The following is a 27850-nucleotide window of genomic DNA, read 5'->3' as shown; positions in this document are numbered from 1 at the left end:
TATTTGTGGTCCTGGTGACTGGACCTTTTTGGAACACCATTATTTTGGTCTTACTGAGATTTACTGTCAGGGCCCAGGTCTGACAGAATCTGTGCATAAGATCTAGGTGCTGCTGTAGGCCCTCCTTGGTTGGTGACAGAAGTACCAGATCATCAGCAAACAGTAGACATTTGGCATCTATCTCTCAACACCATCAAGTCCCTTCAGCTCCATTCAACCCCTCCCATCTATCTCTCAACACCATCCAGTCCCACCCTTCAGCTCCATTCAACCCCATCCAGTCCCACCCTTCAGCTCCCCTCAACCCTCCCATCTATCTCTCAACACCATCCAGTCCCACCCTTCAGCTCCATTCAACCCCTCCCATCTATCTCTCAACACCATCCAGTCCCACCCTTCAGCTCCCCTCAACCCCTCCCATCTATCTCTCAACACCATCCAGTCCTACAGCTCCATATTATATTTATTTATTTAAATATAAATATATATAAATAAATAAATATAAATAAATAAATATAATTATATAATATAAATAAATAAATATATATCCTCAGCCTTTGCCACCTTCTATAGGAATTGAACGACTGCATAGGGCTACGTTTTGGATGACTGGCTGCAAATGTTTATTGAATTGTTTTATTTCTGCCTTTTCTATTCCAGACATTCTGAAATTCACTAAAGCATCCCATGTATGTAACTTTAGTCTTTCACTTTTCAATTAATCTTATATATATATATATAATAATTATTTTTTTTACACAAAAGAAATATGGTGGAATAGAAGTGATGCAGACATTGATGGAAGCAACAAAAAGCTGATCCACCCTTTAAAAAAAAAAAAAAAAGATACTTTGTCACAACTGATTGGCTCAAATGCATTAAGGAATGAAATCCGACAAATTAACAAGGCACACCTGTTCATTGAAATGCATTCCAGGTGACTACCTCACGAAGCTGGTTGAGAGAATGCCAAGAGTATACAAAGCTGTCATCAAGGCAAAGGGTGGCGACATTGAAGAATCTCAAATATATTTAGATTTGTTTAACTTCTTTGGTTACTTCATGAGTTATTTCAAAGTTGTGACGTCTTCACTAATATTCTACAATGTAGAAAATAGTAAAATAAAGAAAAACCCTTGAATGAGAAGGTGTGTCCAAACTTTGACTGGTCCTGTATTTATATATTATAATATTGTTCAGAAATGACCAATTGGAGAGAAAAAAATGGTCTTTTGATTCTAAAATATCTATAGATTTGTTGTCTTCTAGATTCTCTAGTTGACCATTCTCTTTCTCCCGACTCACCAGAACCAGAGGTTGAACTGGCAGCAGCAGAACCAGCTCAACTACTTTCCAAACACAATGGCTGGGATTCAATCGGTAGAGTACTGCCTGACCATGCGTCTTTTAAAAGCAACCTTCCGCGTTTATGGTGATGGCATTACTGGTAAAGCGCTGCAGATGTCGGGTCAATTGGAAATTACCTTTAATGCATCTGCGACATGCGCAGAGTTTACTGTGAATGTGACCTCTGCAAACATCAGGGGAAATGTGTTTTTTTTAAAGGCCCATTTTGGTCTGTCCAGTGTGCTCTATAATGAGCCTTGATTGGTTGTGGCTCAACCATCCATAGAAACACTGATGTTAACTGTTGCAATGCCATGTTTCTATGACACTGTGTATTCAAATATTAATTATATGCATCCCTTGTACAGAATATGGGTCCATTATTGGATGGTGTAGTTCTGATACTATAACAATATTTCTTTCTTTAATAGAAGTTACTTTAAAAATGTCTTACTTCATCTCCACCCAATAATATGTTCTTCTAGAAATGTTAAAATGACCACATTAGTCATCCTTCTACAATAGTTTTTTTTTCAGCTCAAAGAAGTCACACAATTGGCTGTCAACACAAAAAGGGCTCTAGCCAATCTGGAGCGTGAAATTCAGAATAGTGCGATTTAAAATAAAAAATAATAAAACATTTTTTAAAGAGGTTCCCATTCGTGGAGACTTCATTCACAGTAAACTTTGCATCGTAAATTACCTTTAATTTTGCTATAGCGCTGTAAATCAGCACCAGTTCCAAGCATAAATATTTATGATCTCATTCGGCGTCTCAACTTACTGCCGAGAGTTAGAATAGTAAAGTACACCAGGTGCAAATTCTAAATTCAGCAGCTTCTCTTAAGTCAGTCACTCAATTAGCCACGTCAGCTAACAATGTTTAGATTGGTAGTTAAGTCTAGCCAGCTATTCTAAACTTGTGGTAATCATGGCCGATACTGTCTGGGCAGAGGCCCTGACCTTCAGATGGATACACATCGATTTTACTAGTCATTCTCACTCAGATATTTTAATATATTGCATGTCATTACAAATGTGTAGAATTGCAAAGATTAGCTTTAAAAAGTTCAAATCTTTCCACCACATGGCAACTTGTGAGAATTACAGGAGGGAGAGGAGAGGGGAGAGGGAGGGAGAGAGGAGGGAGGGGGAGGAGGGGAGAGGGAGAGGGAGAGGAGGGAGAGGGAGGGAGAGGGAGAGGAGGGAGAGGGAGAGGAGGGAGGGGAGAGGAGAGAGGAGGGAGAGGAGAGCTTGAGCTGAATTATATTTTCTTACAGCTGTTATAATAAATTCTCTTAACTTAAGAGAAATTTGTTTTCACCACTGACAAGTTGCACCTTGAGGTGGAGGTCCCCCCCCCAACCAAATCTCACTTAGGGCCCCCAAAAGGCTACAGGCCTGGATGAACTTCCACCGATACAGAATGGAGCCCAAAACTCTCCATTGTATCAGGCCGTTGTATGACAATTTGAGTGAATTGCATTGTATATCCTGTGTTCATTCTGGGCCTTAGGAAATAGTGTCCGTGTGGGAAATCTGTCTCGTCTACTACCTACTTAAAACTACACACCGTGTACTAGTTGTACTACATACTAAATTTACAACATTTAGTAAAAACGGATGTAGCAATTAACAAATAAAGGTGTCATCAAATGTGCAGTCGTGCTTGTTCCCTGCCATTCACTCACTCACTCACCAATTCACTCACCAATTCACTCACTCATCACCCATCAATTCACTCACTCATCAATTCACTCACTCACTCACTCACCTCACCAATTCACTCACTCACTCACCAATTCACTCACTCATCACCAATTCACTCACTCACTCAATTCACTCACTCACTCACTCATCAATTCACTCACTCACTCACTCATCAATTCACTCACTCACTCACTCACTCATTATCAGCTGCAGTCAAACACACACATGGGTGTGGACATTTTAAAAGTTTTTAAATCTTGCTCCATACAGCGATCCTGCTGGAAAAAGACTAAATGAGTGAGACATCCGGGCATTTCAAGTATACAGGATTTCCCGAAAAGTACCGTTCTTCCAAAAACATACAGGACTCAAGTACGGTACTGGGACTCAGCCAGTTAGACTGTTGCCTCTATAGGACCCATTACACTAGGCCTAAAAATGGCTATTGGGAAACGGTCTGTTTCTTGTTTACTTTATGAATTGGGTGGACCAACTATTTTTAGAATGTCACCTCTGCTTACCTTTGACAGCCGCCAACCTCAGAGCACCAACCGATTAGCAAAACGCTCTCATTCTCAGCGACTTCCAGTAGTGAGCGCCTACATTTATGATTTTTTTTCTCCTCTCTCCTCGTACCCACAACCCATTGCAAGCGCCATGCTTTACCAACTGAGCCACACGGGATCCTATGAGGAAAAAGATTCTTACATTTTTTTAATATGTATTTTTTGTTGAAAAGTTATGCTCACTAGACTATTTTAAGGGTGTGGGGGGATTGGTTTCTTAGCCTGGGTGTCAGTTTGTTTCTGATCTCATGATAATAGCGTAGGTAAAAGCACAAACAAATCTAGATCAGGCTAGCTGTTTCTTGTTCACCCTCTGAGTTCAGTTAGTACATCTATTTTTCTCAACTTCCCTTTACAGCCTCCAACCTCCTCAGAGCTCAACCCCCCCCCCCTCCACTTCCACAAAGCAGCACACCCATCCCCCACAGAACAGAGGGAAGAAAAAGGAGAGGGAGGCGAGCTGCAGTGTTGGAGCTGCAGTGTTGGAGCTGCAGTGTTGGCGGGAGCAGCATGAAAATGGTTTAATGTGAATGGATTAAAATGTACCATCTTTGTCGACTGACTGCTGGGCTGAAGAAAATAATAATTACCATTGAAATTGTAAACCATAAGACAGATATTTTTGGCATAATCAGATATTTAAATCAGAGGTTAAAAATAAAAGCCTTGAGGACATTGCAGCAAAATACTGGCAAAAGCATCTAGCAAACAGGACAAAAAATGTGACTGAAATATCTCCCCAAAATCTGTTTGGATTATTAGTGATTTTAAACTGACCAAATAACGCGGTCTCTCTGCTCTCCGGCCTGCCTAACGAACAAGATAAACCAATAGACCAAAGACGATCTCTCTCTCCGGCCTGCCTAACGAACAAGATAAACCAATAGACCAAAGACGATCTCTCTGCTCTCCGGCCTGCCTAACGAACAAGATAAACCAATAGACCAAAGACGATCTCTCTGCTCTCCGGCCTGCCTAACGAACAAGATAAACCAATAGACCAAAGACGATCTCTCTGCTCTCCGGCCTGCCTAACGAACAAGATAAACCAATAGACCAAAGACGATCTCTCTGCTCTCCGGCCTGCCTAACGAACAAGATAAACCAATAGACCAAAGACGATCTCTCTGCTCTCCGGCCTGCCTAACGAACAAGATACACCAATAGACCAAAGACGCCTCTGCTCTCCGGCCTGCCTAACGAACAAGATAAAACCAATAGACCAAAGACGATCTCTCTGCTCTCCGGCCTGCCTAACGAACAAGATACACCAATAGACCAAAGACGATCTCTCTGCTCTCCGGCCTGCCTAACGAACAAGATAAACCAATAGACCAAAGACGATCTCTCTGCTCTCCGGCCTGCCTAACGAACAAGATACACCAATAGACCAAAGACGATCTCTCTGCTCTCCGGCCTGCCTAACTAACAAGATACACCAATAGACCAAAGACGATCTCTCTGCTCTCCGGCCTGCCTAACGAACAAGATACACAATAGACCAAAGACGATCTCTCTGCTCTCCGGCCTGCCTAACGAACAAGATAAACCAATAGACCAAAGACGATCTCTCTGCTCTCCGGCCTGCCTAACGAACAAGATACACCAATAGACCAAAGACGATCTCTGCTCTCCGGCCTGCCTAACGAACAAGATAAACCAATAGACCAAAGACGATCTCTCTGCTCTCCGGCCTGCCTAACGAACAAGATACACCAATAGACCAAAGACGATCTCTCTGCTCTCCGGCCTGCCTAACGAACAAGATAAACCAAGAAACCAAAGACAATTATTAGACCCATGAAATCCACCATCTTGTTTTTAATGGCAGCATGACGTTTTCACAGTTGTAGGTACTCTATGTGCGGTGAGCTGGGAACAATGGAAGGACGAAAATAACCCAATAGGACATTAAAGGCAAAACCAGGACAGTCAGCTATAAAAAGGGTCTTTAAATGTCAAAACAAGTGCTCCAGTCAGCAAGTCACTGTAAAGGTCAGGCTACACTAGATATCAACATTGGACTTCAGCTAAAGGATTTTAGTGAGAATGTAAACCCATAGGCCTACAGTAGCCCCATTAAACATGATGCACCCAAATGACACCAGGGCACTACCTAGGGAACAGGAGCCCGGTCTAAAGTAGTGGCGCACTACCTAGGGAACAGGAGCTCCGGTCTAAAGTAGTGGCGCACTACCTACCTAGGAACAGGAGCCCGGTCTAAAGTAGTGGCGCACTACCTAGGAACAGGAGCCCGGTCTAAAGTAGTGGGGCACCACTACCTAGGGAACAGGAGCCCGGCCTAAAGTAGTGGCGCACTACCTAGGGAACAGGAGTTCCCGGCCTAAAGTAGTGGCGCACTACCTAGGGAACAGGAGCCCGGCCTAAAGTAGTGGCGCACTACCTAGGGAACAGGAGCCCGGCCACTAAAACAGTAGTGGCGCACTAAAGTAGTGGGGCCTAGGGAACAGGAGCCCGGCCTAAAGTAGTGGGAACAGGAGCCTCGCCTAAAGTAGTGGCGCGCACTACCTAGGAACAGGAGCCCGGCCTAAAGTAGTGGCGCACTACCTAGGAACAGGAGCCCGGCCTAAAAGTAGTGGCGCACTCCTAGGGAACAGGAGCCCGGCCTAAAGTAGTGGCGCACTAACAGGAGCCCGGCCCACAGGCGCACTAGGGAACAGGAGCCCGGCCTAAAGTAGTGGCGCACTACCTAGGGAACAGGAGCCCGGCCTCTAAAACAGGAGCCCGGGCTAGTAGGCGCACTACCTAGGGGAACAGGAGCCCGTCTAAAGTAGTGGCGCACTACCTAGGGAACAGGAGCCCGGCTCCAAAGTAGCGGCGCACTACCTAGGAACAGGAGCCCGGCCCAAAGTAGCGGCGCACTACCTAGGGAACAGGAGCCCGGCCCAAAGTAGCGGCGCACTACCTAGGGAACAGGAGCCCGGTCTAAAGTAGTGGCGCACTACCTAGGAACAGGAGCCCGGCTCCGTAGTGGTGCACTACCTAGGGAACAGGAGCCCGGTCTAAAGTAGTGCACTACCTAGGGAATAGGGCCCCGGTCCAAAGTAGTGCACTACATAGGAATAGAGCCCTCGGGTCTAAAGTAGTGCACTACCTAGGGAATAGGTCCTCGGTCTAAAGTAGTGCACTACCTAAGGAATAGGGCCCCAGTCTAAAGTAGTGCACTTACATAGGAATAGAGCCCCGGTCTAAAGTAGTGCACTACATAGGGAATAGGGGCCCGTTTGGGTCACACACACCACTGCTAAATGAGAAAATGGAGGATGGCCTGTAACCAAGCACATATCCTTGGCAGTTCCCTCTCAGTAAACACTGCCAATTTCCACCATTTGCCCCTCAAGGCCTTAACAGCCTATAGCTCCAGCCTGCCAGGGTCCAGTTCGCTTGGTTTCACCAGTTGTGTTAGACTGCTAAGTAGACCTAGATCAAAACCCAGAAGGCACGGATTTAGTTTTTGGGACAAAGCCTCCAGTTCATTGGTTCCATTGTACTGGGCTAACTAAATAAAACACAGTTCAGTTATTATAATTATTTGATATTTAACTCAAATGTATAGTCTGAAATAGCTACTTCTCACGAAGAGAAAGATTGCCGGTTAAGAAAATACTCTCAGCTTGACCTTTACCGTTAACAAACTTGTCACGCCTCGACCGTACCTCTGGGAGGTTGCCCACGACACTTGCCGCCCCCTGCCAAGCAGGGCAGTGGTAAACACTTGTCTGCTGAGACGTAATAACAGAGCACTGTTTTTGAAACAAACTGAAATGTCTAAGCATTTTCCTTACATTAGAGACTTGTTTTGAGTTTTACCTGAAATTGACACTGTAGCTTCAGGGAATCTCAGAACATAGCTTTGTTGCAATTAGATCTCTCTCCATGTAATGATTTGCAGGATATTGATAAAATGAGGCATGGTTTGTTTGGGCGTAGGCCCGAATGCAATCAAGCTACGGGCTATCGTTGGCAAACATCAGCGAACTAGCTAGTAAGTTCGGATGAGATATTTTGTTTATCTTGCTACCTAGCTCTGTATAACATAAACTGTACGATAAACATTACTGTTTTTATATATTTGTATAAGGGGTTAAAGTACATTTTTGTTATGCTGAAGTTACTTGAAGAAAATGTTATTAGCTAACATTAACCATCTAGCTGGTGTGCCACTTAAGCTAACTTAATGTATAGATTAAAAAAATAAACCATTTCAAAATGTCTGCATTGCGGTCCTTCTGTAGCTCAGTTGGTAGAGCATGGCGCTTATAACGCCAGGGTAGTGGGTTCGATTCCCGGGACCACCCATACGTAGAATGTATGCACACATGACTGTAAGTCGCTTTGGATAAAAGCGTCTGCTAAATGGCATATATTATTATATTACTGATGTAATTTTCAAGAGTGTAATATGGTAGATGCATGAAAAGTGCTTACTGGACTACTGTGATATTTACAGTACATTTAAGCTACGAAGCAAGAACGGCCACCTAAACCTTCTCTTGGACCGGAATATTCCATGTCATTTAAGCTACGGAGCAAGAACATCAACGAAACCTTATCTTGGACTGGAATATTCCATTTGCTAATGTATATATAGAGATGTTTATGTACATTTACATTCTGTCCCGATGCCCCGCTGGCCAATATTCAAATCTGAATAAGCTTAAAGTCAAATATTGGTCCAGACTACGCCACATCCGTGGGTATGTCTCATTCAAAAACCTCCCGGAAAATTAAATTAGTCCTTTAAGATATTTTATTAAACCATTTCTGAAAATTATCCCATAAGACTCCAAAAATCAACAAACTGCAAGAAATGGACATCTGTTAGGATACAAAATAAATAGTTAGTTGAGAACCTGCATAAATTGATCACTATCATGTGACCAGGGGACTCTAGACTTTATCCTAATGTATACCTTACGCAAAATGGCCATTCTGGGTCCTTCGCAAACATGTGGAGCCCTGCAAACTCAGGTAATGCCATTTTAAGTAACTAATTGTGTTTTTGCGTTGCATAAACTAGGCTTTATAAAGAGACAGCCGTGCTCACCTCGTGATTTTATTTCATACCGGTACAATGAAATCAAGATGAATAATAAGGGGTGAAAACACATGTTACAGCCTTACCAATCTGCTCTTATTAACTTCCCTGGTTGGTCCCTGGCTTGAACACAACCAGTCAGTAATATGTATGGTATTTTCAGCATATGGCAACAAATGATCCATTTAAAAAGGCCCGATTTTGGGCTACAACATGACGATTCAAGCAAAGAAAAAAAAAAAAAAACTCTTCACTTTCCCTTACAATAAACCTGACAAAAATCCTTCAACTTAACCAGTTCCTTAATTAAAATTAGACTGTAGTTTTGGCCTAAAATTTTTTGCAACTTCTGGGATGGTGAAATTGGCAACAAAAAACGATGCACCAATTAAATCCAGAGTTGAGGCGGGATGAAGAGGCAGCTAATCCAATCAGAACAGTGAATCGTATCATGTGGCCTATCAGAGAGCACCAACGACATGTTTGGCACAACAAAAACAAAAAAAAAACAGTAAGAGAGGTTAAACCAACATGAAGGGCGAGTCTCAAATTGGACCCTATTCCCTATACTAGTGTAAAGGGGAATATGGTGCTGTTTGGGACGTAGCCGATAACAGTCCCTGTGAAGTACCCTTGATTGACTGTGCCACTACAATACAACGTTGAAGAAGCGCATCAGAAACCAGTCAACTGAACTAATGAAAGATCACAAAACACTGTGGCAACTTCTACACAAAACCGGACAGATTTAGTTTACTATGCATTTTTCACCGATTACCAGTTAGCACCGATGGGCAGTTTGCACCCGATCTACGACAGAGTCAAAGTTAATATCGGTTTTCTTTTTTCAAAACGGATGACGTTGGGAAAGTTTGGCAAAATCAAGGTTTAAAAATTATAATACAAGAATAGGGTGGTTTCAAATTCTTTACTCAGAGAAAATAAAAATCTGTCACTACAAAAGGGTTAGGTTTACTGAAAAGAATAAGGCCATTTTAACTCTGCCCTGCAAATGGAATTGTTACAATTTAAGTGCTTACTTTCAGCAAACATTTTGAGGCTGTCGAAAGTTCAAACTCCCTAAAGAGGAAACACAAAAGTGGATTAAAGGGATAATGGCTCAGTAGGCCAACCACAGGAAGACCTACAAATCAAGCTGTAAAACAATAACCCTAAAAACAAGGTTGCCCATTTACAACAATTTCAGGGGACCAAAATTGTTTTAAAAATTGTCATGTAGACTGTACCTAAAAAAATTCTTGCAACAAACCACAAATGTATCCTTACAGTGTGCCGTGACACTGCTTACCAAGTCTATCAGTCCATCCTCAAGTGTACAAAACAGAAGTGTACAAAACAGAAGTGTACAAAACAGAAGTGTACAAAACAGAAGTGTACAAAACAGAAGCTGGTTAAAACAAAAATACAAATTTACATTCTGACCAGCAATGTCTATGCTTGAGTGTCTGAAATCAGCACCGTGTATGACTTCTGATCGACGTTAGGCCCTTCAGTCTTGTTGACGCGGTAGTCGTGACATCATACCACCCCTGTCTCTGCTCAAGGAATGTACTTTACTGTTGTCAGTCAGATGACGCCTTCCTGGTGTTTTTTCTCCTCTGGCTTCAACAGTAAAGAAAGACCTCTGTGGACTTCGCTAAGCCTCGTTGCAAAATGGACCCTAGGCTAGCTAGGCCCAAACCAAGAAGTTACTGGAGATATCGTTCACGCTGGTATTCAGCTAGAGTTTCATACAGCGGGCGTATCTGTATCACAGGGGACAGGTTCACCTGCAAGATCCTCTGGGCCTTCCTCCTCAGTTCCTCAACCGTGACGCAATCGTCCACTTTGATCACCTTCCACCTCAAACTGTTCTCGTCCAGCCGACACTCCTCCTGACGGTTCATCATCCACAGAGATTGGTCATCCGTCCAGGACCGTCTGTGGTTTGACACGTCAGTCTTGTAGTTGTAAACTCCTCGGCCGTTCTGATAGATCACGGGGCAGAATCTCCGACAAGGGCTCTGTTCCATTCGGACAGGAGTACCTTTGACCGACCATGGCCACAGCTTTAGGTGTTCTACCTGTGTTCGGCGACGGCAGTAACGGTATTCCTGAAAGTGTTGGAGGTTGAGAGTGAATCTGCATTCTCGCAGTGTGACCTCTCATTAAACCTGTAATGTTCGTTAGCTTCAGGTACTGCTGCTGCAGCTGGGCAGGATGTATAGTCAGAATCGGAGGTCTGGAAAAGACCGATCTCTTGTGAGATTCTGATGCACTTGCACTACTCCACGATGCGTAATTGTTACACTCCTTTTTTTTCTTTCTTTTCTTACTCTTCCGTCCCCTCTTCTTGCCTGCCCCTGGACCCTTGCTGGCTACGTCCATAGAGCACATGTCTTCCGGGAGGGTTTTCGCTGTACATGACCTGTAACCGTACACATCTTTGCTTCGTAGCACTTTGGGCTTATGGCCCTCTTCCTTAAGTCCTTGCAGAAAGGATACCAGTTCCTCGGTGTCTGAAAGATCTTTCGACATAGGGTTTAGGATCTGTAATGCCTCGAAAAGGACAGTCTGTCCCGCTGAGGCTATTCTGGACCAGGAGTTGACGGCCTTCTCCACAACCGGTTCTGTGTAATTCATGACATCTGCCTTCAGATGAAACCATTGAGAGCTCCTGAAGTCAGTCTTTCTCTTCACCCTGTTGAGAGAAAGAAGAAAGAAGTTTCCAACAAATAAAACAAGACAAATGTAAAAAAAATATATATAATAAAAACATTGCATGCTTAGTTACTGTTGTAACGGACGGTAAGGGTCCCCAATGGGATCAATTCTATGGGGGTGGGACTCTGATTTAGACCTCTAAATTCAGATGCATACGTTGCAGCAACGTGGACTGCATCTGCACAAACGTCTTGGCAATAAGCTTGGAGACGCTACATCACAAAAGTAAAAAAAAAGTAGGCTAAACATTAGCGGAGATGTCAATTTTGGTGGCTGCATTGTGTTCGCTTGTTAAGAGTGGTGCAGTAGCTAACTAGCTGTAAATAAGTGAATTGTTTCACCACACAGCCAAGTTAGCACTAAAATGTATTTACAGTTAGTTAGTTAGCAACCGCACTTACTCTTTGCAAGCTACCATAACATTTGTTTCAATTAGTGTGTTTTCAGAAATGAGGAAGTCTCGTATTATCCATTATATTTGGCTTGGTGAAGAACTGCCATGTTGCTTAACAGTTATTTTTGATAGAGAGTAGAGGACGACAGATTAATCGGAATGGCCGATTAGGGCCGATTTCAAGTTATAAAAATCCGAAATCTGTATTTTTGGACACTGATTTGGCCAATGGTTTTTTATTTACACCTTTATTTAACCAGGCAAGTCAGTTAAGAACAAACTCTTACTGTCGATGACGGTCTGGGAACGGTGGGTTAACTGCCTCGTTCAAGGTCAGAACGACAGATTTTCACCTTATCAGCTCGGGGGAACCAATCTAGCAACCTTACAGTTAACTAGTCCAACGCTATAACAACCTGCCTCTCGTTGCACTCCACGAGGAGACTGACTGCCTGTTACGCGAATGCAGTAAGCCAAGGTAAGTTGCTAGCTAGCATTAAACTTATCTTATAAAAAACAATCAATCATAATCACTACTTAACTACACATGGTTGATGATATTACTATTTTTAATCTAGTGTGTCCTGCATTGCATATAATCGATGCGGTGCGTATCGTTGCTCGATAGAGCAGTCTGACTGAGCGATGGTAGGCAGCAGCAGGCTCGTAAGCATTCATTGAAAGAGCACTTTCGTGCGTTTTACCAGCAGTGCGTCAAGCATTGAGCTGTTTATGACTTCAAGCCTATCAACTCCCGAGATGAGGCTGGTGTAACCAAAGTTAAATGGCTAGCTAGTTAGCGGGGTGCGCTAAGGGCGAGTGACGTTTGAAATGCTATGAGACATGAAGTGGTCGTTCCTTTGCTCTGCATGGGTAACGCTGCTTCGGGGTGGCTGTTGTCATTGTGTTCCTGGTTCGAGCCCAGGTAGGAGCGAGGAGAGGGACGGAAGCCATACTGTTACACTGGCAATACTAAAGTGCCTATAAGAACATCTAATAGTCAAAGGTATATGAAATACAAATGGTATAGAGATAGTCATATAATAACTACAACCTAAAACTTCTTACCTGGGAATATTGAAGACTCCTGTTAAAAGGTGTTATATTAATGCTGGTGGTTTCATTTGTTCTCACGTTCTGAGCAAGTAATTTAAATGTTAGCTTTCTTACATGGCACATATTGCACTTTACTTTCTTCTCCAACACTTTGTTTTTGCATTATTTAAACCAAATTGAACACGTTTCATTATTTATTTGAGGCTAAATTGGTTTTATTGATGTATTAAAATAAGTGTTCATTCAGTATTGTTGTAATTGTCGTTATTACAAATAAAATACTTTAAAATTATTATTATTTAAAAAAGAAAAATGTTTTTTATTTTTATTTATAAATCGGCCGATTAAATCGGTATCTGCTTTTTTTTGGTCCTCCAATAATCGGTTATGATTTTTCGGCATTGAAAAATCATAGTCGGTCAACCTCTAATAGAGAGGGGGCATTAAGTAGTCGATTGCCTGTCAGACCTTGGTCCCCCCTACCAGAGGGGGCGCTAATGTACTGATTCTCCACAAAGGACGTACAAAAATTATGTAGTTTCACAAATCAAAAATGGTTACGCTTTGTTGATTCTTGTGATTTACAGCGAAGCATGCAGTCACTTGATTCATATTGTATAGCCTTACACTTTGACCGACTGAAATCGGTAGGTGATAAGAGACATTGTGCGATTTCAGCATTACTGACAAGACATTTTACAACCAGAGCTGAGAAAGTTCTTTATTTAAATTGCGATAATCAATCAATCAGTGGAGGGACGCTCTTGGAAGCTTTGTTAGGGTTAGAGTTAGGGGTTAGGGGTAGGGGTTGGGGTTAGCTTTGACAAAGTGTTTCCACAAAAAATAATGAACTCGACATCTATCAATTTAAACTGCTCTAAGAAATATGCACCAGTGTTATACATCTGTTAAAGAAGTTAGCAAGGGCCTCCCGAGTGGCGCAGCGGTCTAAGGCACTGCATCGCAGGTGCTTGAGGCGTCACTACAGTCCCGGGTTCGATCCCAGGCTGTGTCACAACCGGCTGTGACCGGGAGTCCCATAAGGCAGCGCACAATTGGCCCGGCGTTGTCCGGGGTTAGGGGGCTTTACTTGGCTCATCGCGCTCTAGCGACTCCTTTGTTTTATTTAACTAGGCAAGTCAGTTAACTTCACTAGGTAGGTGGCAGGATTCAGAATTTTGGATGAAAAGCGTGCCCAAATTAAACTGCCTGCTACTCAGGCGCAGAAGATAAGATATGCATATAATTAGTAGATTTGGATAGAACACTCTAAAGTTTCCAAAACTGTTACAATAATGTCTGAGTATAAGAGAACTGATATGGCAGGCGAAAACCTGAGGAAAATCCAACCCGGAAGTACTATTATTTTGAAAGGCTGTTTTTCCATTGAAAGCCTATCCACCATACAAAGACGTAGGACCCAGTTCATGAGCTCTATGGCTTCCTCAGCATGTGACCAATCTCTAGGCATTGTTTCAGGCTTTTACTCTGAAAATAAGGGAGTTACAGGACATTCAATCAGTGGCGAGTGGAAATTTCCATTCATCAGCCATGCGTCTGATCGGGAACGCGCCTTTCTTGTTTCTCCTTTCTTATTGACGAGGCTTTTGTCCGGTTGAAATATGATTGATTATTTATGACAAAAACAACCAGAGGATTGATTTTAAACATTGTTTGGCATGTTTCTACTAACTTTTATTGTACTTTAAAACTTTTCCTCTGGAATTAGTGCACGCGCCTTCTGCATTCGCGATTACTGGATGGACAAAACACGCAAACAAAAGGAGGTTTTTGATCATAAAGAGGGACATTATCGAACAAAACAAACATTTATTGTCTAACATGGAGACCTAGGAGTGCCACCAGATGAAGATCAAATGTAAGTGATTAATTTTAATGCTATTTCTGACACCTATCCTTGAGAGAGGTGTCACAAATGGCTGTATGGGTTTCTGTGGCTAGGAGCTGACCTAACATAATCGCAAAGTGTGCTTTCACCGTAAAGCATTTTTGAATTCTGACTCAGCGGTTGCATTAATGAGAAGTTTATCTATAATTCCATGCTTAACACTTGAATCGTTTATCAATGTTTATGATGATTATTTCTGTAATTTGATGTGGCTCTCTGCACTTTCACCGGATGTTTGTTTGAGACATTTCTGACCATAACGCGCCAATGTAAACAGATTTTGGGATATAAATATGAACTTTATCGAAAAAAACATACATGTATTGTGTAACATGAAGTCCTATGAGCTATCTGATGAAGATCATCAAAGGTTAGTGATTAATTTTCTCTATTTGTGACTCCTCTCTTTGGCTGGAAAAAAATGGCTGTGTTTTTCTGTGACTAGGTACTGACCTAACAATCGTTGTGTGCTTTCACAGGAAAAGCCTTTTTGAAATCGGACACTGTGGTTGGATTTACAAGAAGTGTATCTTTAAAATGGTGGATAATACTTAAAGGAATTTTAATTATGTGGTTTCTGTTGTTTTGAATTTGGCGCCATGCAATTTCACTGGCTGTTGTCGAGGTGGGACGCTTGTGTCCCACTTGTACCAGAGAGGTTAAGAACAAATTCTTATTTTCAATGACGGCCTAGGAACAGAGGGGTTAACTGCCTTATTCAGGGACAGAACGACAGATTTTTACCTCGTCAGCTCAGGGATTTGAACTTGCAACCTCTCGGTTACTAGTCCAACGCTGCTGCCAGGTAGCCTAGTGGTGGTTGTGACTGTAAAAACACCTTCTACCCATGTGCTTTTCTCTGAGCAAAAATTCTGACATTGTATTTTTTGCTGATATGGGTGCGAACACATTCAAGCAGCATAATAAACTGGGATATTGTTGTAGAGTACACTGGTAAGTGTAAAATATTTGCCAAGGGCATACGTGACTCGTTTCAGGAAACTATGCGGATGTCGCGCTTGACTACTTCACAGGAGCGCCATTTGAGCGTACTTTTTGTATTGTTTTTCTAAATGCATTTTTTGTTGTTGCAGAAATGCCTTCTGGAACATGTGAATTTTCATGTGCCTTAATAACAAACGTGTATGCCATCTGTAAATACGAATACAATAGTTCAATTATGAGCCTAGTTGGTTGGTTAAGCATTGGAAAAAGCGAGAGCAACCTTCCCGCTAGCAATGGTTGGCTGAGATAATGAATGTGCTGGACATGCCCGACAGATGAGTTCGGATTGGCAGACCAATCCTGCTCCTGTGAAGTATTCATGCGCGACATGACTACGTATGAGCTGGTCAGTATGTGGTCAGTAATTAAAAAAAAATCCCTTTTCCTCCCCAATTTCGTGGTGTCTAATTGGTAGTTAATCTTGTCCCATCGCTGCAACTCTTGTAATGGACTTGGGAGGCGAAGGCAGAGAGCAGTGCGTCTTCCGAAACACAACCCAGCCAAGCTTCTTGACACAATGCCCGCTGCTTCAATGTGTCGGAGGAAACACTGTACACCTGGCGTCAGCGTGCATACGCGGGCCAATTGTGCGCCGCACCATGGGTCTCCCGGTCGTGGCAGAGCCTGGACTCGAACCAGGATCTCTAGTGGCACAGCTAGCACTGTGATGCAGTGTCTTAGACCACTGCGCCACTCGGGAGGCCCTGTGAAGTTAATCCTTTCGAACGTAGCTATTTTCAACTAAATCACGTAGTAGAAATGCACAAGTGTTGCTCTCCACTTTCTGGAGGACCGAGTTTTGAAATCAATAGAGCTAGGTGTGAAACTAAGGAGATGGAGAAAATTCTTTGCTTTGAAAAGACAACACATATATATATAAAATAGCTGTCTCCGGATAACATCTTCAAACTAAGGGCAACCACAGCATCCGTGACAGAGAGGGGAGAAGCGTTCATCCATGTATATGTGTAAGAGAGTCTAGTTAGAAATATGTAATATCTGAAAATGTAGCTAACTGTCAGAAAGTCATTTTCATTTCAAGTTAAAGTGTACTGTTAGCTAGCTAACATTAGCTGGCTGGCGAGCTAATGTTACGTGTATGACTGTGTTCGACTGTAGTAATATTATTCGTAATTCAGAGCCATTTGCATTGCTAGTTCAATCCTAATGTTAGCTAGCTAACATTGAACCTGGTTGGTTAGCTACCTACAGATGCATGCAAAGTAGTAACATGAGTTGGTATTATGGTTCATTGTTTAGCTGCTAGCTACATGTCTAAACAAAAGAATCCATTATGCAAGTAACCAGGTCAACAGAATGTTTGATGCCACTGCAACAACTGTCGACAGACGTATCTGGTAAATCTACTCTGATTTCAGAGCCCTCTCGCCTGAGTGTACCAGAGTGCAGAATAACTGATGAATTTACCAACGCTCAACAACCGTTGAATATGGCCGGTGTCAGTAAACGTTGGCAAAAAAGCGTAATTAAATTGTGGCCAGCAGCAGTCACCAACACTCTGGATAACATAAAAAACAGCCTAACCAGCTCAGCTAGGGCGAGTAAAATGGTCAGAGAGAACTGTTCTCTCATTTGTGTCTGGAAGTAGCTAGCAAGCTGGCCAACGTTAGCCAGTTAGGTTACAAGTTCATCATATTACTCCAGTGCTAGCCTCCCTACACTGGCTTCCTGTCAAAGCAAGGGCTGATTTCAAGGTTTTACTGCTAACCTACAAAGCATTATATGGGCTTGCTCCTACCTATCTCTCTGATTTGGTCCTGCCGTACATACCTACACGTACGCTACGGTCACAAGACGCAGGCCTCCTAATTGTCCCTATAATTTCTAAGCAAACAGCTGGAGGCAGGGCTTTCTCCTATAGAGCTCCATTTTTATGGAACGGTCTGCCTACCCATGTCAGAGACGCAAACTCGGTCTCAACCTTTAAGTCTTTACTGAAGACTCATCTCTTCAGTGGGTCATATGATTGAATGTAGTCTGGCCCAGGAGTGGGAAGGTGAACGGAAAGGCTCTGGAGCAACGAACCGCCCTTGCCGTCTCTGCCTGGCCGGTTCCCCTCTCTCCACTGGGATTCTCTGCCTCTAACCCTATTACAGGGGCTGAGTCACTGGCTTACTGGGGCTCTCTCATGCAGTCCCTGGGAGGGGTGAGTCACCTGAGTGGGTTGAGTCACTGATGTGATCATCCTGTCTGGGTTGTGCCGTGGCGGAGATCTTTGTGGGCTATACTCAGCCTCGTCTCAGGATGGTAAGTTGGTGGTTGAAGATATTCCTCTAGTGGTGTGGGGGCTGTGCTTTGACAAAGTGGGTGGGGTTATATCCTTCCTGTTTGGCCCTGTCCGGGGGTGTCCTCGGATGGGGTCACAGTGTCTCCTGACCCCTCCTGTCTCAGCCTCCAGTATTTATGCTGCAGTAGTTTATGTGTCGGGGGGCTAGGGTCAGTTTGTTATATCTGGAGTACTTCTCCTGTCCTATTCGGTGTCCTGTGTGAATCTAAGTGTGCATTCTCTAATTCTCTCCTTCTCTCTTTCTTTCTCTCGGAGGACCTGAGCCCTAGGACCATGCCCCAGGACTACCTGACATGATGACTCCTTGCTGTCCCCAGTCCACCTGGCCGTGCTGCTGCTCCAGTTTCAACTGTTCTGCCTTATTATTATTGGACCATGCTGGTCATTTATGAACATTTGAACATCTTGGCCTTGGTTCTGTTATAATCTCCACCCGGCACAGCCAGAAGAGGACTGGCCACCCCACAGCCTGGTTCCTCTCTAGGTTTCTTCCTAGGTTTGGCCTTTCTAGGGAGTTTTTCCTAGCCACCGTGCTTCTACACCTGCATTGCTTGCTGTTTGGGGTTTTAGGCTGGGTTTCTGTACAGCACTTTGAGATATCAGCTGATGTACGAAGGGCTAAAAAATAAATGCAGTCGGCGTGCCCCGTGACAGTCGAACAGTGAGAATTAGAAATGTTGTTGTATAACTAGGTAGTTTCCATGGAAAGTAAAGCCCAATTTATTACAAATGTAATTACGCAAGAATGCAATTAGCTTAATATAGTTGTGATCCTACGTGGCGAGTTACAATTTGTGGGGTGCACACTATAGCTACCCAGGATAGCCATTTTGTGTAGCTAACAAACTTTTGTACATCTCTCTGTTCCATACTTCAAGGTCAACTGTATCACGAATACTATTGTAAAGCACAATTTCTTCCTTTCCAGCAAAATCAATGACGAGACCTTCAGGCTGCCAGTCTCTGCATGATTGAAGGCGGGGCAATGGAGCTCTGCTGTTTTTTTCTCTCTCAAAATGGCAGACAGGGAAGGCGAAAGCTACTTGAGCAATAGTGAAAGGGGGTGGATATATGTTGTGTGGGGAAACAGACTTTTCACCCAATTTGTCCAACTTATCACCTCTAAAATGTAAATAAAACACTAATATTAAAGAATGTATATAATGTCTCATTTACATACCCATTTGAAGGTCCGTGTCTAACTTTAAAGGGTTTTTTCAGGATGGTGCTAAATTTCTCAGTTAACTGCGGCTGTCGCGGCTTTTGAGAGTCGTGATGGCTCGCAGTGATGACGCAAAGAAAATTAACAATTGATTTAATTAACTATTGATGAACTCACGAGTAATTAACTTTACACTCACCATTGATAATTTCTTGTCTTAAAAAAAAAATAAAAATCAGCGCCTGGTGGAAATTCTGTACGGCACAGAATGAGTTGCATAACACGTGACGTACAGCGTCAGAGCCCCCCTCCCAACTTTTCTCCAATACTATTGGTCCATTCAAATGTCACTTAACGCTGAATAGAAACTTAGTTGACACCGGTTTTTGATGCCAACACAGTTGCTACAGTCCCATTAGTTTTCATTGCAGCCTCGTTTGAATGTGTACGGAACGGAGTTAGCTAACATTAGTGGTGTGTGTAGTTTGTAGCATTTCACATATGTTTTAAGCCTAATTTAAAACACATTAGCCTACTGTTCTTAGAAGTAACAAGTCATCTATATTATAACTAACGAAAACTCACGTCCGTACAATTGCCCTTATTTTAGCACCCCAAAAACGTAATACTTCCAGATCAACTGTAATGTCAATACCATTGTAAAGCACAATTTCTCCCCTTTCCAAATGATATATTACCTAAACGCTGGCAATGAGACCCGTCGCGTCATTTTTTAAAAAAATGGTGGGTGGGGGGAAGCGAAACTATTGCGTGATAATGAGAAGGAGAGATGTCGTTTTTTCCCCCCACGCGATCTGTCCAACTTTATCACCTCTAAAATGTAAATAAAACACTATGAAGAGTTTATATAATGTGTCATAACATATCTATTTGATGGTTTGTTTTTAATCGGGGGCGGTGCTAAAGTGATCTTAGAAGTAAACAGCGGCTTTGAGAATGATGATTGCATGCAATGATGACGAAAAAATGACTAAGTACCCCCCTTTTTAAAGGATGATAGAAGTGCTACACCTGGTGGAGAGAGACTGTAAGACAGAAACATTTGCTTTATGCGCTGTACGTTACGACATGACACGTCAAGATGTAACGGAGGGTCAGTTCTCAACTTTTCTCCAATACTATAGAGCCATTACCATGTCGATCAACGCTTGAATAGAAACCTAGTTCACACCCCGATTTTGACGTCAACACAGTCGCTACAGTCCCATTCGTTTTCTTTGTAGCCTCATTTGAATGTTGCGGTTGCGCACATTTGTACGGAATGGGGTGAGTTTACATTAGTGACCTAAACACTGGTAGTGCCCCTTGTGGTAGGGAGGAACAAATTCAGAGAGCCAATCATTTTTTCTCAATTTTTTTTTTCACCCAAAATGTATTATTCTGAATTTCTCATGTCAGGTGCCTTTTCCTTCCTTCCTTGAGTGGGTATAAACATTTTTGTTTAGTCCCATATCAAAGCTATATAGTGTGGTTTTAGATTCAATTGAAATATGACCAAATAATCTTACTAAGAAAACAAAAGGGGATTACATTGAGTTAAAAAACAATGAAAATCACATTTATTTTCAAATAAAACCTCAGTAATACGACGTAAAATTCGACTTCACACAAAGCTAGCTAGCGTCTTCAACCGGGCCACTATACCACACTTCTCCCCAGTTAGCCAGCCACAGTTTGCTATGCTATGTATGGTGTTTCCTTACGCTTTCTCCGCGTTCAACGAGAAGTTGAAATGTTTTGAGGGAAATGTCATTAGTTGAAGCACGACAACGACCGTAGAAATACAAAACATCAACAAACAAAAAAAAAAGAAACAAAAAAAAAATGAAACCTTACCTTCCTACGGTCCTAAGCAAGCATCCGTCGGTGTAGTTACAACTGAAGTGTAGATTAAAATGGCTGCAACAACAGTGGTGCGAATTGACAGTCAGTTACAAGAGGCGGGGCTTTAGATGGGGGAAAATGAACCTGGATGGAATGAAAGCCCATATAAGGAAGTAGGGGCGTTTTGTGAACGTTCCATACAAACCGTTTTTTTTTTTTGAGTTCGGTTCGGTGCCCATTTAGTCTTGATTTGAATTCGATTCTAGTATAATTTTTTCCCTCCGCGTTTCCCTCCCTAACGAAGCCATCGGTTCACTCGCCCTCACGGATTTGAAAACGTTCCAAAGGCGCAATGGACGCCAGAAGAAAAAAAATATATTCGATTGCACTTGTTTCATTGGCTATGCGGATAAGTGGGCGCGCAAGAAAGGTTTTTAAGTACTTGCATCTTGAACATGTAGTATATTTGATGTTAAATATGTACACACATGATATATTCGGCAACTCTTGTTTCAATGTCATTTAATGGCAATTATGATATATGGATTTATTGGGGTAATCTTTACATCAAAGGGATATAAATAAGCTCACTAAGAGGCAAACATAGCAATGGATTTTCCATGTCCTGTAGGTTGAGGAAGTTATGCAATTCAGGGACAAGGTTTTTTATTTTATTATTGTTGTTGTTGACATAATAGATCTGTGAATATATTTGCCGTATTGCATACAATGTATATCTAATGATAACACATCACGAACGATATTTTCAGACTAATGAGGTGTGCATAGCTTGACGTTAGCATCTTTTATGGTTCTTTTTTTTTTTTATAGTGAATTTCACGTCATAAAGGCTCTGGCACATTGAAAGATGGAGTCCTGTACAATGCATATTCACACGAAAATGTATTGGCATAAACATTTTTTTTTTTTTTTTTTTTTTTACCAGTTCCATTTGAGGACAAAAATGCTGACAGTTGTGCCACACAGGTTACAAAAAAGCTGTGGAGACATACATCTTCAATGTTCGATCCAATGGCACTTTGGTTTATGAACTGATAATGCAGTGCCAGTCAAGAATTTGGATACACTTACTCATTCAAGGTTTTTTTCTTTATTTTTAAAATGTTCTACATTTTTATGATAATAGTGAAGACATCAACACTATGAAATAACACTTATGGAATCATGTAGTAACAAAAAAGTGTTAAATGAATCAAAATATATTTTATATTTCAGATTCTTCAAAGTCGCCACCCTTTGCCTTGATGACAGCTTTACACACTCTTGGCATTCTCTCAACCAGCTTCATGAGGTAGTCACCTGGAATGCATTTCAATTAACAGGTGTGCCTCGTTAAAAGTACATTTGTGGAATTTCTTTCCTTCTTAATGCGCTAATCAGTAGTGTTGTGACAAGGTAGGGGTGGTATACAGAAGATAGCCCTATTTGGTAAAAGACAAAGTCCATATTATGGCAAGAACAGCTCAAAAAAAAAGCAAAGAGAAACAACAGTCCATCATTCCGTTAGACGTGAGGGTCAGTCAATTCAGAAAATGTCAAGAACTTTGAAAGTTTCTTCAAATGCAGTCGCAAAAACCATCAATCGCTAAAAAATGAAACTGGCTCTCATGAGGACCACCACAGGAAAGGAAGAACCAGAGTTACCTCTGCTGCAGAGGATAAGTCCATTTGAGTTAACTGCATCTCAGAATGCAGCCCAAATTAAAGTAACAGACACATCTCAACATCAACTGTTCAGAGGAGACTGTGTAAATCAGGCCTTCGTGGTCAAATTGCTGCAAAGAAACCACTACTAAAGAACACCAATAATAAGAGGAGACTTGCTTGGGCAGAAACACGAGCAATGGACATTAGACCGGTGGAAATCTGTCCTTTGGTCTGATGAGTCCAAATTTGACATGACACGTGAAGCATGGAAGAGGAGGTGTGATGTGTGTGGGTGCTTTTCTGGTGACACTGTCAGTGATCTATTTAGAATTCGAGGCACACTTAACCAGCATGGCTACCACAGCATTATGCAGTGATACACCATCCCATCTGGTTTGCACTTAGTGGGACTATCATTAGTTTTTCAAAAGGACATTGACCCAACACACCTCCAGGCTGTCTAAGGGCTATTTGACCAAGATAGAGAGTGATGGAGTGCTGCATCACCTGACCTCAACCCAATTGAGATGGTTTGGGATGAGTTGGACCACAGAGTGAAGGAAAAGCAGCCAACAAGTACTCAACATATGTGGGAACTCCTTCAAGACTGTTGGAAAAGCATTCCAGGTGAAGCTGGTTGAGAGAATGCCAAGCGTGTGCAAAGCTGTCATCAAGGCAAAGGGTGGCTACTTTGAAGAATCTAAAATCTAAAATATATTTAGATTTGTTTGTTTAAAAAAAATGGTTACTACATGATTCCATATGAGTTATTTCATAGTTTTCTACATTGTAGAGAACAGTAAAAATAAAGAAAAACCCTTGAATGATGTAGGTGTGTCCAAACATTTGACTGGTACTGTACAAAACAATGATTGATTCAACAATTCAAGTTTTTAATTTTTTTATTATTATTATGCCAAATTCTTGTTAGCAACCAAATGTTATATACAGTACATGGGGCATACAAACAAGTCAGCAGATTTTGCTGTGCAGATATCTATCTATTTTGGTATTGTAGCTGGTTTCAGGTCACAGGTTCAGGAGTGGCTAAAAAGTCAAAACATTGTTCTAAAATTAAATCCTATATAAATAGCACTGTTGTCAACAACATTATATTACTTTTAGCACTAAACAATAGCATTTTTTTAAAAATCACAATTTGTTGATAATATACGATTAGAGAGATTCAAAATGTATGTAAGACATCACAGCACAGTTGAAAAATAAACGGCACATGGAAATCAGGAGAGAAGGTGATGTATGGAGATAGGTGGGATGGGTGTAATTAATCTGTAATTGTTATTCATCTGTAATTGTAATTCATCTGTAATTGTAATTAATCTGTAATTGTTATTCATCTGTAATTGTTATTCATCTGTAATTGTAATTCATCTGTAATTGTTATTCATCTGTAATTGTAATTCATCTGTAATTGTAATTCATCTGTAATTGTAATTCATCTGTAATTGTAATTCATCTGTAATTGTTATTCATCTGTAATTGTAATTCATCTGTAATTGTAATTCATCTGTAATTGTAATTCATCTGTAATTGTAATTCATCTGTAATTGTTATTCATCTGTAATTGTAATTCATCTGTAATTGTTATTCATCTGTAATTGTAATTCATCTGTAATTGTAATTCATCTGTAATTGTTATTCAATCTGTAATTGTTATTCATCTGTAATTGTAATTCATCTGTAATTGTTATTCATCTGTAATTGTAATTCATCTGTAATTGTTATTCATCTGTAATTGTAATTCATCTGTAATTGTAATTCATCTGTAATTGTAATTCATCTGTAATTGTTATTAATCTGTAATTGTTATTCATCTGTAATTGTTATTCATCTGTAACACGAATCAGTTGTTTTTTGATTGTTATTCATCTGTAATTGTAATTCATCTGTAATTAACATAACATTTTTTCAAAAGAGGGGAAAGAGGAAGCAGGAGTTGTTCATCCCTGTAATTGTGAATTCATCTGTAATTAGCCCTAGTGTTCCTGATTCCCTATATTCTGTAGATTAGTATTCCTGATTCATCTGTAATTGTTAACACGGTATTTCATCTGTAATTGTTATTCAATCTGTAATTGTTATTCATCTGTAATTGTTATTCATCTGTAATTGTTATTCATCTGTAATTGTTATTCATCTGTAATTGTTATTCATCTGTAATTGTTATTCATCTGTAATTGTTATTCAGATGAAGTCCCAGTGTTTAGATTGTATTCATCTGTAATTGTAATTCATCTGTACCCTGTTATGAATCTGTAATTGTAATTCATCTGTAATTGTTATATTCATCTGTAATTGTGATAGATGAACTAGTATTCATCTGTAATTGTAATATTGCAGATCTGTAATTGTAATTCATCTGTATAATTCCTGATCTTTAGATTTATTCATCTGTAATTGTTATTCAATCTGTAATTGTGATAGATTCATCTGTAATTGTAATTCATCTGTAATTGTTATTCATCTGTAATTGTTATTCATCTGTAATTGTTATGAATCTGTAATTGTAATTCATCTGGTATTAGAGATAATTGTAATTCATCTGTAATTGTTATGAATCTGTAATTGTAATTCATCTGTAATTGTAATTCTGTAATTGTAATTCATCTGTAGATTTATTCATCTGTAATTGTAATTCATCTGTAATTGTAATTCATCTGTAATTGTTAGTAATGAATAGACCCTAGTTGATAGATGAACATCTGTAATTGTTATGAATCTGTAATTGTAATTAATCTGTAATTGTAATTCATCTGTAATTGTAATTCATCTGTAATTGTAATTCATCTGTAATTGTAATTAATCTGTAATTGTAATTAATCTGTAATTATTCAGAGAGTTAGCCTGGTATTGTATAGCCCTAGTTTGGAGAGTGGGATTATCTGTATGGCTTTCACTAGGTGAACCCCTAGTATTTAGATAGACCTGATCTAAGAGGATAGGTGTGAATCCCTGTACGTAATTAGATGGGGTAATTGGAACCCTTCATGGAGGATGAGGCCGGTGCCCACGCGCAGGGTCTGGTAGAGAGCGTTAATCTCAGAGGGTGTCTGTCAGTACACTGTAATCAGTGTGTTTTGAGAGTTGTGGAGAGTGGGATGAACCATTACAGTATAGTGCTGAGATGTGACGTATGAACCCAATACACACGACAGTGGGTAGATACAAGCCCACTTGTTTCATGGGGTTCTCTAGACCCTCAATTAACATTTAACATTTTAGTATCAAAAAGAGGAGGAGAGGAAGTATTTAGTGAGGAGAGGAGGGAGTATTTAGAGAGGTTCATCTCAGGGAGTGAGGAGATGAGTACAAGGAACTCTAGAGGAGTGTGAGGGATGAACCCCTAGTTCCTGAAGCCCAGTTTAGATGAACCCCTATGTTCCATAGTGCTGAGCCCTGTATTTAGATACCCAGTATTTAGATGAACCCTGTATTAGAGGTGAATCCTAGTGTTCCTGACTGAACCCCTGTTTAGAGATGAACCCTAGTGTTCCCTGGATGATGAAGCCCTCAGATGAACCCCTGGTTTAACCCTAGTGTTCCTGATGAGAAGCCCTGTTTAGAGATTAACCCTATAGATGAACCCTAGTATTGGGTCCTGATGGAAGCCCTAGGAGAGAGATGAACCCCAGTGTTCCTGATTTAGATAGACTGAAGATGAACCCTGTTTAGAGATGAAGGATTCCTGAGCCCTGTTTAGAGATGAACCCTAGTATTAGATGGAAGCCCTGTTTAGGGTGAACCCTAGTGTTCCTGATGCTGAAGCCCTAGTTTTAGATGAACCTATTGATAGACCCTAGTATCTAGACCCTGGTCCCACAAGTGTAGATGATGCCCCTGTTTAGAGATGAACCCCTAGTGTTCCTGATGCAGAAGCCCTGTTTAGAGATGAACCTAGTGTCCCTGATGCTGAATCCCTGTTTGTGATGAACCCCAACCCTGTTCCCTAGTGATGCCCCTAGCCCTGTTTAGAAACCCTGGATTAACCCTAGTGATAGATGTTCCTGATGCTGAAGCCCTGTTTAGATGAACCCCAGTGTTCCTGATGCTGAAGCCCTGTTTAGAGATGAACCTAGTATTCCTGAAACCCTAGTTTAGATAGACCCTGGACCCTAGTGATAGATGAACCCTGGTTCCTAGGTAGACCCTGTTTAGATGGTGAACCCTAGTGTTCCTGATGCTGAAGCCCTAGTATTAGATGAACCCCAGTGTTCCTGATGCTGAAGCCCTGTTTTAGAGATGAACCCCAGTGTTCCTGATGCAGAAGACCCTGTTTAGAGATGTATTAGATAGAACCTAGTGTCCCTGATGCTGAATCCCTGTTTAGAGATGAACCCCAGTGTTCCTGATGCAGAAGCCCTGTTTAGAGATGAACCTAGTGTTCCTAGATGCAGAAGCCCTGTTTAGGATGAACCTAGTATTCCTGAAGCCCTGTTTAGAAATAGACCCCAGTGTTCTCTGATCTGATAGACCCTGTTAGAAGCCCTGTTTAGGATGAACCCTAGTGTTCCCTGATGCTGAAGCCCTGTTTAGAGATGAACCCCAGTGTTCCTGATGCAAGAAGAACCCTAGTATTAGAGAGATGAACCCTAGTGTTCCTGAACCCCTGCATGAAGCCCTGTTTAGAGATGAACCCTAGTGTTCCTGATGCTGAAGCCCTGTTTAGAAAATGAACCCCAGTGTTCCTGATGCAGAAGCCCTGTTTAGAGATGAACCCCAGTGTTCCTGATGCAGAAGCCCTGTTTAGAGATGAACCCTAGTGTTCCTGAAGCCCTGTTTAGAAATAGATGAACCCCAGTGTTCCTGATGAACCCTGGTATTTAGTGCAGAAGCCATGTTTAGAGATGAGGTACCCTGGTTTTGTGAACCCTGATGTTTCCTGATGAGAAGCCCTGAACCCTAGTGTTCCTGAAGCCCTGTTTAGAAATAGACCCCAGTGTTCCTGATTTAGAAGCCCTGTTTGAGATGAACCCTGTATTCCTGAAGCCCTGTTTAGAGACCCTGTTTGATGAAGCCCTGTTTATGAACCCCAGTGTTCCCCTGATGTAGAAGCCCTGTTTTGAGATGAACCCCTGT

At 41.4% G+C, this 27850-nt stretch overlaps 1 protein-coding gene across 1 annotated transcript; it reads right to left on the bottom strand.

The window, feature by feature from the left end:
• Positions 1-10472: 10472 nt before the first annotated feature.
• On the bottom strand, positions 10473-21151 carry LOC127923716 (uncharacterized; the record flags this gene model as incomplete). The annotated part of the gene is made up of 3 exons (XM_052507779.1): positions 21098-21151; positions 10741-11383; positions 10473-10670 (listed from the first exon to the last, which is right to left on the bottom strand). Coding segments are annotated over exons 2-3 (783 nt in total), but the record flags the coding sequence as incomplete, so codon positions are not given.
• Between the last annotated feature and the right edge of the window lie 6699 nt (positions 21152-27850).

Source organism: Oncorhynchus keta, unplaced genomic scaffold (assembly GCF_023373465.1).
Source record: "Oncorhynchus keta strain PuntledgeMale-10-30-2019 unplaced genomic scaffold, Oket_V2 Un_contig_3087_pilon_pilon, whole genome shotgun sequence".
Lineage (NCBI taxonomy): Eukaryota > Metazoa > Chordata > Actinopteri > Salmoniformes > Salmonidae > Oncorhynchus > Oncorhynchus keta.
The sequence above is the reverse complement of the archived record's forward strand: the minus strand, read 5'-3'. Positions and strand labels throughout refer to the sequence as shown.